The sequence below is a fragment of the Rhinoderma darwinii genome, chromosome 6 (assembly GCF_050947455.1).
Source record: "Rhinoderma darwinii isolate aRhiDar2 chromosome 6, aRhiDar2.hap1, whole genome shotgun sequence".
Classification (NCBI taxonomy): Eukaryota; Metazoa; Chordata; class Amphibia; order Anura; family Rhinodermatidae; genus Rhinoderma; species Rhinoderma darwinii.
In genome coordinates this window covers 34,297,121-34,308,165 of record NC_134692.1, presented here as the reverse complement: position 1 = coordinate 34,308,165, position 11,045 = coordinate 34,297,121, and the positions used below count along the sequence as shown (strand labels likewise).

The following is an 11,045-nucleotide window of genomic DNA, read 5'->3' as shown; positions in this document are numbered from 1 at the left end:
TGTGTAATTGCATTGATAAATCTCCCCCTATGTTTTCCCTACCCCATTGACTTTTAAAAGTCTTCTGTTCTATACACAGTAACATTGCTGCCTTTCAATAGTAGTGTAAAGATTAAGGAGCAGCACCACAGATGCCTAGCAACCACACTAGTGGATTGAAGGACTGAAAACTACTGGAAATTCATCTTGTCCCAACGATCTCCTTGTTTCAGGACTAAGTCTGCAGCTCTGTATATAGCAGCATGCATTCTGCCAAGACATGGGGATATGTATTCTCTGTGGCCCTGCTGCCTTACACTTCCATCACTCCCAATAGTACAGGAACCAATTTCAATAATGAGGATTTATTAGAAATTGCTGCCTATGCAAGTCTCAACTATCTTAGTGAAGGTTCACCAACACATTTTAGTTATAATGTAGATCAATAGTCTCCAGTTAAGAAAGTACAATTTCCAGCATGCCCCTGACAGCCAAAGGGAGTTGTAGTTTCACAACATCTGAAGAACTACAGGTTGGAGACCACTGATGTAGAGAATATCTGTCGGAAATTAATCAGTTGATATCACAACACTGCTCTGTTTCAATACTATAAAGGAATTTTTTTTTAGAGGATGTTCCCTTTAAAGGGAATGTCTCATATTTTTAATGTTAGTTTTATTAATAGGATTTAAATCTTAAATGTTGTAGCTATTTATTTTTTCCAAAAACTTTCCTGAGGTGGCCATATCGGAGTCACACTACTCATTCTTTTATTGTATGTATGAATTTATTGTAGACAGCGCAGCAGGGTATGTGCACTTTATTGGCATCTAAAATTAATGGTAGTCAATTAACAGAGAAATTTCATAGATTATTACATTTTCCAGGAAATGATGGAGAACACCACCCTCCCCCAGAAAACAGTGAATGACAGTAGAGATGTGTACAGAAAATACTCTGTGTGTATAATGTTACTATTCTGCCTTATCTAGTCCTCCAGTCACTAACCCTCTAATGATAATGAGATTACTCTGCTCAATCTGTCCCAACCTATAAAGCAAAGCTGACAAGTGAGTTACAGAAAACAGGAAGTGACAGCTTATTGTGTCTGAGAGAAAAAAAAGTACTATGCACACCAATATGGAGTTATTTATCCAGACAAATTATTTATTTGTAGCCAGTGACAGTGCGACATTTCGGTCAATACCATGACCTTCCTCAGGCACTTTAGTCAATGCTTATCCTGCGTGGATGGCGCTGTAAGCTTGGCGGGTAACCATTATAGTGTGGCACTTTTTTCTCTATTGGATCGGGTTGGGCCCCTACTAATGCACCCACACCCACACCATTACCTAGTGCTATCCGAACCTTGTAACTAAGCTTATTGTGTCTACTCTAGTGGTTAGTATGAAAGCTGCAATAATCATTTTTAAACTTTTTAAAATTTAATTTAAAAAAAACACTAAAAAAAAAAGATTCACGTTTTGTTTAATACATAGGATATAATACGAAAAAATTTAATTTACATTTATTTGTGCTGCAGTACTGGTATTGGATGTGAAGAATTTATATTATATGTTCTTCAGAACACACAGCACATTAACCACATGTTCAGGAGTGGTCAGTATTTATCAGTGTAGTATTGCCATTTGCCCTAATAAGCTTCAATTTCTGCTACATCCAAATATCTATAGTCATGTAATGGAATCCCCAGCACCTGCTGAGGCAAAGCCTAAACCCTCTAATAGAGTCTCCCATATCACCATTCTATGTCATTGTATGATATTGTTTGTAAGTCCAGAATTACCTTACCTCCACTGCTTTACAGCACTACACCCTTTATACCAGGCAGTTAGCATATATCACACTGGCCTCAACTCATTTCCGTTCAGATAATTAGAATTTTAAAGATGATTATTTTGAAGGATTTCTTACCAAATCTTCAGCTATGAGCATATTTGTAATAATACAGAAAAAAAAAATCCTCAAAGGAACATAAGTGCATAATAGCAATGTAATACAGATATAGATAGATAGATAGATAGATAGATAGATAGATAGATAGATAGATAGATAGATAGATAGATAGATAGATAGATAGATAGCCTGGACATGTAAAAATAAAGATCGTTTGACTCATACTCAAAGCACAGTATCATAGAAGATATGAGTTGGATAAAGAAAGAAAGAAAGAAAGAAAGAAAGTTAAGAAGGAAGGACGGAGATCGACATATAGTTTTTATCATAATATAAATAAATATATATATATATACATGTATATCTTATGATACAAACTATATGTCGATCTCTTTCCTTCCTATGTCAATCTCATAGCGATTACATATATATCGATGCATAATATACAGAAAAAATATGTAATTTAGCTCATTTAGATGCAATGAATATATATATATATATATATATATATATATATATATATATATATATATATATAATTGTATTAAATACAATTGTGCAGAGAGACAACGCTTGACCCTCACATTACATCATATTTTATGCTTTGACATCTAATTACATAAGTTGCAATTTTCCATCTTCTTTCCATCCCCGTCCTGATGAGTGCACATTACCAGGAAAGCTGTGATCATTTAATATTTGTTTATAGGAAATGAATGGGGACTTTAAAAAACTTCACATTCGCCTTGAGATGGCAGGAAATAAATATCTATTAAAGTCTTTATTTATGTTGTCATTGATTAATTCCTCACTAGCTCATTTGGTTCCGATTTAGAGCGATTTGATTCTAATTGAATTAGCATATAATTTGAATGTGCATAATTACTGTAATTATGACATTCAGGTAAGGCAGCTTTAGGCAGTAAGGCAATTTTACAGTTTCTCGTCAGCTTCTTCCTAGGGAAATGGACAAGGACTTTTTACCCATGATATCCTGGCAAATAATTATACGTCTGCCAACTACACAGAGGCTTCAGGGTTATGTTATTTTAAGGAAGAAAAAAATCCAAATGTAAAACAAGACACTTAGATGAACTGCGACTTTTTCTTCTACGTTACTTTACTTTTTTATTTCTTCACTACCTGCAAATCCAAATGACTCTCTATGTTTTCATAATACAATATTTTATTAATATGTTACCCAGCAGTATATATATAGTCCAGAAACAAATGAACAATCATTCAACCAATCAGTTCAATAGCAGCTACCGATGTAGCAGAGCTGAATCTGTCATTGAATTGATGCAGCAACATGGAAAATCTCAAATAACACATTATGATAATAACAAATGACTATCTAATCTATCTGTCTATCCATCCATCCGCATTGGAATGCATCACAGCTGAATGCTGAATTTCTCCACCTAGAAATGCTGAGTTTGTCATTTGAAGAAACATGTTAGGAAAGCAAGGGGTGCTCTATTTGGTTTTACAGGTTACCGGAGGTATTCAGCTCTGCTACATCTGAAGATTCAGAGTCTGTAATGCTTTTACAGTATGTGTGTAAATTATGTTTAATAGACTTCCTATTGTATTGATTATACAGGCACTGTTCTTGGTCCTGAAAATGCACCTAACACCAATGCTCCTTGCTGATAACATGGATTAGAGTTAACACATTTAGGTTGATCTGAACAAATTATAAGTGGTTGAATAGCGCTACTATGTAAATGATTTATAGTTATATGAAATATATCATAGGCAGGTTTAAAATATAAAAATAGACTAATTATTTAAATGAGATGATAGATTAGATAGATAGATAGATAGATAGATAGATAGATAGATAGATAGATAGATAGATAGATAGATAGATAGATAGATAGATAGATAGATAGATAGATTAGATCGATAGATAGATAGATAGATATTAAAGAAACAGAGAAAATTATTTCAGAACTAAATAATGATTTGTATAGTAATCTAACCACGTATTATTATGGCATCACGAAATGCTGCATTAAAATTTAACAATATTTAGCTAATCTAGAAACTTAAAATACGAGCTTGATGTTGTTTTCAAAAGAGCCAACAGATGGCGCTAGAGGGTAGAACAAGCTTTCCCTGCGATGAGTAATAATCTCTGTTGTTGAACATTTTTCTCCCTTTTCAAATTTTAATTTATCTATGCCATGAAAACATTTCGAATAAGTGACCAAGTGTGCAGTATTCCGCAGACAGTAAGACTTTCCTGGAAATGTGTATAATAAATCAAAATTTACAAAGAGGATGAGTAAAGATGGTTTTGGTAGTTAGTCATTTAGGATTTGAGGCCCTACTATATGGTGCTTTTATATATATATATATATATATATATATATATATATATATATATATATATATATATATATATATATATATATGTATATATATATGGTCCATTACTTATTTATTTATTTATTTATTTATTTTTGGTCTAAAACATATATCGAGAGATTGATTGCAAGTATCACCACCACCATCAACACACAAAAAAAAGTGAAATAAAGACTATTGTATTATGTTTTTAATCAATATGGGGCATTTTATAATAAATAAATAATGCCTAATGATATAGAATTTTAGATCTTTTTTTCTATAGTGATTAGATACAGTCTGTAACAGGTATTAGTGTTTCTGAACAATGCTTTATAGAGTAAGTTACTGGTGATGATTGAAACCATTGATTGCTTGGCACGCCCAGGCCCCTTCTCATTTCTGGGGAGGCTGCAGATGATGGACATGTGTTTGACCTAAGAGGGCACAAGCAATACCCCCACTGGTCCTTGATCAGTGAGCTGAACACTGAACCCTAAGCCTGTAGTCACATAAGCGTCCCTGATTCATTTCCTCAGCTTTTCTGTGTAAGACATTGAAAAGCAAATGAGGATCCCAGCAAGAGTGACATTCCACACAAGTCAATGTGTCCATTGCTGGGACAATCACTCATGTCATCCTGCAAATATGCCTCATCTTCTCCACACGTGTTCATCTGATTATGGTTACATTGTTGCATGTGTCTTTTTAAATTGTATATGACGGCATCATATTGTCAACCCTGCAAAATGACAATAGCATGCGACAATTTGACAAGAGACAAAGTGAAAATATTGTGTGCTGTGTTTAAATTAAATTATAGTGAAATAAAACTAAGTTACTGCAAAAGCCTAATAATAAAATATGAATACATATAATAATAAAATAAATACTATATAAAAATAAGACTTTTTTTTATAATACTTCAATTAGTAATAATAGATAAAATGAATGATTCGCATAATAATTTAATTTTTAAATAGATCTTACCCCAGTATTCACTTTATTTTCGCTGAAATGAATTTCATTCACCATTCCCCCTCCCCCCCCCCTTTTTTTTTTTCTTTTCAAGACAAAGAGCAGTTAAAATAATTTTCATTTCAATAATTGCCTTCTGGTCAATTTAACTGGGCCTTATTTTGAAAGAAGCTGTCTAAATGAGATTCCTCCTGCAAGTGTGTTCCCAGGCCTGATCCCCCAGCCTTTAATTATTCCTGACTTTTTTTCAGCGCATAAGACGCAGCACTGGGTAATCACAAAGAAAAGCAACACAGTATCCTTGAACCTTTTCAATAGCAGAGCCAGAGATATTCAAATAACCAGCAAGGCCCATTGCACTGCATGGACACATAAGCAGCATTTGCAAAAACCTCTATTTGCATATATCAAAGAGGGGAAAGAAGCAGTTGCCATTGCTAACATTAAACAGAGCAGTTATCAAATCAAGTGCTGGTTGTGTGAGCGATCAAATCGTTTTCCATTTCATGTGCCCCTGCCCCTTATACCGTTTGACATGCAAATTCTGTGCAGTTAATTTAGACAATTAAAAGGGATCTTCAAGGGAGCTTTTGTCCCACTGAATATTCTCACTTTTCCCCCTGGACTATCTGAGATAAAGTTGGCCAGAACAAATGATGTCTAGCAGATTAATTAGATATTTGATAAGACATGAATCTCTAATGAGGGAGTACAAGACACAGGGGGCTACTGCCTGTTAACAGTCAAAATTAATAACATTGAACACGATTTTCATTTAGGCATGAAATGTAGTCTGTAGAGTGTTTATTGTAGTCATTTAGTCACTGGGGACTATCTGTAAACCGAGATAGGAGGTAATTGATTTATATATATATATATATATATATATATATATATATATATATATATATATATATATATATATATATATATATATATATATGAATGTGTGTGTGTTGTGTGTATATATATTTATTGTGTATATATATTTGTATAAATATATACTAGAATGGTAGAGATTAAATAAATAAATAGTCGATAGATAGATAGATGAGAGATTGATGACTGATTGATTAATTGACAGATAGATAGATAGATAGATAGATAGATAGATAGATAGATAGATAGATAGATAGATAGATAGATAGATAGATGAGAGATTGATGACTGATTGACAGATAGATAGATAGATAGATAGATAGATAGATAGATAGATAGATAGATAGATAGATAGATAGATAGATAGATAGATAGATAGATAGATAGAAATAGATAAATTATATATATCTCTATCAATTATCTATCTATCTATCTATCTATCTATCTAGGAAATAAATAAAAGATAGATTAGATAGATAGATAGATAGATAGATAGATAGATATTCTCAAATAAATACATACTTTAATAATTCAATATAAAAATGAATTATAATAATAATACAATATTGTGGAAACGATAAATACGAGTAATATAATTAGGACCCAGTGTTACTTATCCAGGGCATCTATTCCTATGAGGAGCAGGACAGATAGAGAACACCAGGAATACGTTTGATCATAAGTCTTTTAATAATACGAAAAATCAAAATATGATCAAGGTTATTTTCTATATAATACAGATAAACGCATTTCATTTGTTTGATTGAATTTAATTTACGTGTCTGAGTGAAATGTTAAATCAACATATTAAATATCTTTTACATATATATATTGACTTTCACAAAGTGCATCAGAAATTAAAATAAAAAAACAGAAGAGAAAAGAAACTCCTGAATTTCAGGAATTCACCAAATATAAACTATTGGGCGAACATTTACAGGGGGATGGGAATGAACACAATCTTTATACAGTTTATACAGAGTCTATCCCACGAGTTCCTGTCACTTCTCACCTTAGATGTTTAGAATTTTCTTTTGTAATAAAAAAAAAATCTGATTGGGATTAGATATGAATGAGGGGACGGAATATAATCCAGCCAGTAATTTATGGTCCATGTTGTCTCCAGGAAAATCAGGACACAAAAATAAATGTCGATTTCAGTTCTCCCACTATCTGGTTATATTGCTCTGGTTGCTGACAGTCTGCAGTGATACGATATGATTGTGCAGCCTGGAGGGATTGTACCTGCGGCAAAGAAGGGGTCACTTTATTGCACCCCACACCCCAGGAATCATTGCAACCTAAGAAGTGTCATCATGTATAATAAAAGTCATTCCACTGAGGTTGCACTTACTGGAAGGAGTCCTGCTGCACCCCAGAAGTGACTGCTGCTTCCAAGGAGAAGTAATTGCTGCACCCCAAAAGTAACTGCTGCTTCTTTCAAGGGGAAGTCACTACACCACCTGGAGTGGCTGCTCAATGAAGGAAGAGTTCCTGCACCCTGAAGTAGCTGCTACTGCTTCATTATAGGAGTCACTGCTTCACCCCAGAACCTCCTGCTTGTCAAGAGGAGTCCTTTCTTGTACCCCAGATGTGTCTGCTCCTTCCAAGGAGTATCTGCTACAAGGAGTCTTTACTGCAACCCAGAGTTGGCTACCAATACTTCTTCACCCTAGAAGCGCCTGCTGTTTAAGGTGCCCCTACACCCCAAAAGTTTCCAAGGAGTCCTGCACCCCAGAAGTGTATGCAGCTTTTAAGGAGGAGTCCCTTCAGCACCCCAAAAGTCTCTGCTGCTGCTCCCTAAGAGTCATTGGCTGATTCTTTCCCCGGTCTTACCCCCTCCAGGATAAGCTCTGGGGACTCTGACCTAGGTGTCTCCAGGTTGCTGGCGTCTGTGTCGCTGTCGCTGCCCTTCTTCCCCCCTCCTCCTGCGTTGTGTGTCTTGATGTGTTTGCTGAGGTGGTCGCTGCGCATGAAGCGCTTGTTGCATACAGGGCAGGCGAATCTCTTCTCCCCAGTGTGAGTGCGGAGATGTCGCTGCAACTCGTCGCTGCGTGTGAATCTCTTGCCGCAGAAGAGCCAGTTGCAGACAAAAGGTCGTTCACCGGTGTGCCAGCGCAGGTGAGCTTTAAGGTGAGATGTTTTGCCGTAGACCTTGCCACAGCCAGGAATATGGCAGCTGTGCAGCCCCTTTCTCCTAAGGCTGGCACCTGCGGGCCCCAGGCGCTCTGCTTCCTGGCAGTTGGGGCAATCGCAAGTGGCTCTTCCAGAGTATCTGCGGGCGGAGCGCCCTGATGCGCCAGTTGCTCCTCCGGAGGCCCCAGTGAGCATGGAGGTGCCAGAGTCTGGGTAGGAGGGTAGGACGGGTTTAAAGCCATCCTGGGTGAGCAGGTGCTGCCCGGTGGAGAGCAAGTGGGAGGCAGCGCTGGAGCCCAGCCCCGTGGAGCTGAAAGCGGAGTGCGTCAAAGAACTAAAGTCTGGGCTATACCCACTGAGCTGGGTGTGAGGCCCCCCTGAATGTAGGGCCCCCTGTAGAGCAGCTGCAGCGGCCGGGGGGTTCTGCACCTCTAGCCAGGTGCTGGGGCTGGCAGCGTGTACGTCCCACCAGGCTGTTGCCCCATTTGTCACCTCTGAGTGAAAGCCGGACTTGTACCAGGACTCATAGGGATGAGCCATGCCTACCCGCGGGTACAACCCGTCTGCTGCGCCATGCACTTTGGAGATGAAGGCGGATTGTCCTGCGTCCTGGGGGGAGACCCCGGAGGAATTGGAGAAGAGGCTGCTGTAGTCACTGCTGAAGGCTGAGGAGGTCGGAGATGTGGAGGCCAGACAGAAGGCGCTGTTGGCGGTGGCACTGCCCCCTGTCAGGGCGCTGGATCCCCGGCTGGTAGCCACTGTGAAACCCCCAAGGCTGGATCCCAGGCTGCAACTGGAAGAGGAACGTTTCCAGGGGTGAAAACCTCCTTTTGCGAAAGCGCTGGACTCCGGGAGGCTGCTCAGGGGGCTGGTGTTCCCGATCTTGTTGCAAGTGGCAGCCAACATGGCCAAGGGAGTAGTACCAAATCTGGGTTCTTCCTGGAGAGAGGATACAAAACACAACAAAATCAACACCTGTCCCATCCGATTACAGGTGCAACAGCTTGGTCATACACCTAGGGCCCCATTAACCTAGTGCCACCCTCACCACCCTGCGTTAATACTGTAGTGACCAGCTCTTAGGGCAACAATCTCCATATTAATCAATGAGACCTTTTAGCACCAGTAATAAAAGTGTATATAAATTAACGCATTGACCGCAACCTAATTTCAATGCGACATTTTATGTGTCTCAGCGCGCTGCCCTTTACTTATTGAAACGAAAAACATTGCGGTGTTATTATATTGGACTTTTGATATAATGAATGAACAATATATAAAATCTAGAAAAAGCAACATTTTGAACACATGCCTATTATTTTGTCACGTTATGGTATGACACTTTTAGAAGAATATCGAATATATGGAAAAATTACAGAATCTGCGAATTTATTCTTAACAGATAAATTCAGACGTTTAAGAGAATAAAGTCAGTTAAGTCGATGATTAAAATTAGCACAATTTATTTCTGAATATATATAAAAGTTCTTGTGTTTTTTATTATTAATATTTGCATTTTATTATTAATTCAAATAATTAAATATTACATTTAATCAACATCTGTAAAGGCTTTTTATTATTATCATCACTATCATTATTATTATTATCATTGTTACTACACCAAATAATATATCTAACATAAACCGCATTTATTATACAGATGTAGCAGAACTGACTTGGTTATTAAATGTTTCTTTTACGTAAAGTGATCGCACACTGACTTTCAGTCCTTCAGAAAACTACATATAAGAACACATCGTGAGATAAGAACCAGTTTAATCAAATGACAAACTCAGCTGTGTATATAGTGGAAACATACATATTAGTGACAAGGGATAATAGATAATACAAAGCAGACAGGTTGCCAGGTCTTCTGCAGGTTGATGATGGATTTGGGGGGGGGGCACCTGTATTTATTGCTGGTCCTTAAGATTGTGTTGCCAGAGGCTTTGAGAAGCCCAAGACAACTGCAGAGTGGAATAATACTTAAGTGCTGCCGCTGCTTGTATTCATGGGGGTAATAGTTTGGGGATTAGGACAAATGAGATCGTTCAGGCTGCATTGTTGGAAACGAATAAATAAATAGAAGAAACTTTCCCTGTGCCTGGTACTGAGGAGATGAGAAATAATAGTTAAAGGGGCATAAGAACTGGTAGTACATGACCTTTATGGGCATCGGTGAGCAATAAATATTGATGATGAAAATAATAATAATAAAAACAACAACAGTTTATTCTATGGAAAATATAAACTTTAACTGTAACTTTGTATCAGTTATATTAGATATAAGAAAATCTTGGATAATCTTTACTTACCCCTAGTATAGACGTAGCCATAGCCCGTCACTGTCCCTGCTGTAGAGGAGTGATGAGTGGTCCGGGGGTAGATGCTGCCAGCTCTGTGCCACCTTCTCCCTACACAAGTTGCACTGAGTGAGGCGGACTAGACTCAGGGTAAGCGCTGGCAGACGCCTGCTTTGAAGTACCGCTGTCTGCAGCTGCGCTCCAATCAGATTGCGGGGAACGTTGACTGGGAGCTGCGTCGCAGCCAAAGAGAGGAGGGGATTTGCAAGAAATCAGAGTTCTACAAGCCCTGCCATTCAAACAGAGGGGAGGAATTGGAGGCTCCATTGCTGTGGATGCCCGCAAAAAAAATTAAAAATATTTAACCCCTTCAGGTTCTGTTCAATTCCATCAGCTCCCCAAGGGTTAATAAGCCCCTTCATTTAAAAAAAAAAAAAAAAAAAAAAAAGATTGTTGTACCTAAAACGGAGAATTCCACAGAATTACATTGTACAACTG

General features: G+C 37.6%; 1 protein-coding gene across 1 annotated transcript; it reads right to left on the bottom strand.

Annotated features, from left to right (window-relative positions):
• Positions 1 to 6,775: 6,775 nt before the first annotated feature.
• On the bottom strand, positions 6,776 to 10,727 carry SP9 (Sp9 transcription factor). The gene is made up of 2 exons (XM_075831131.1): positions 10,560 to 10,727; positions 6,776 to 9,183 (listed from the first exon to the last, which is right to left on the bottom strand). Exons 1-2 carry the CDS (start codon positions 10,578 to 10,580, stop codon positions 7,909 to 7,911), a joined length of 1,296 nt encoding a protein of 431 aa, XP_075687246.1. The 5' UTR covers positions 10,581 to 10,727; the 3' UTR covers positions 6,776 to 7,908.
• Positions 10,728 to 11,045: the final 318 nt, after the last annotated feature.

What these genes read in the sequence shown, in the direction of transcription:
- SP9 (XM_075831131.1), bottom strand. Translation starts at nt 10,580, where the DNA reads ATGGCTACGTCTATACTAGGG. An exon ending in TGGCTACGTCTATACTAGGG is followed by an intron (nt 9,184 to 10,559) that starts GTAAGTAAAGAT and finishes TCCTCTCTCCAG; the next exon opens with GAAGAACCCAGATTTGGTAC.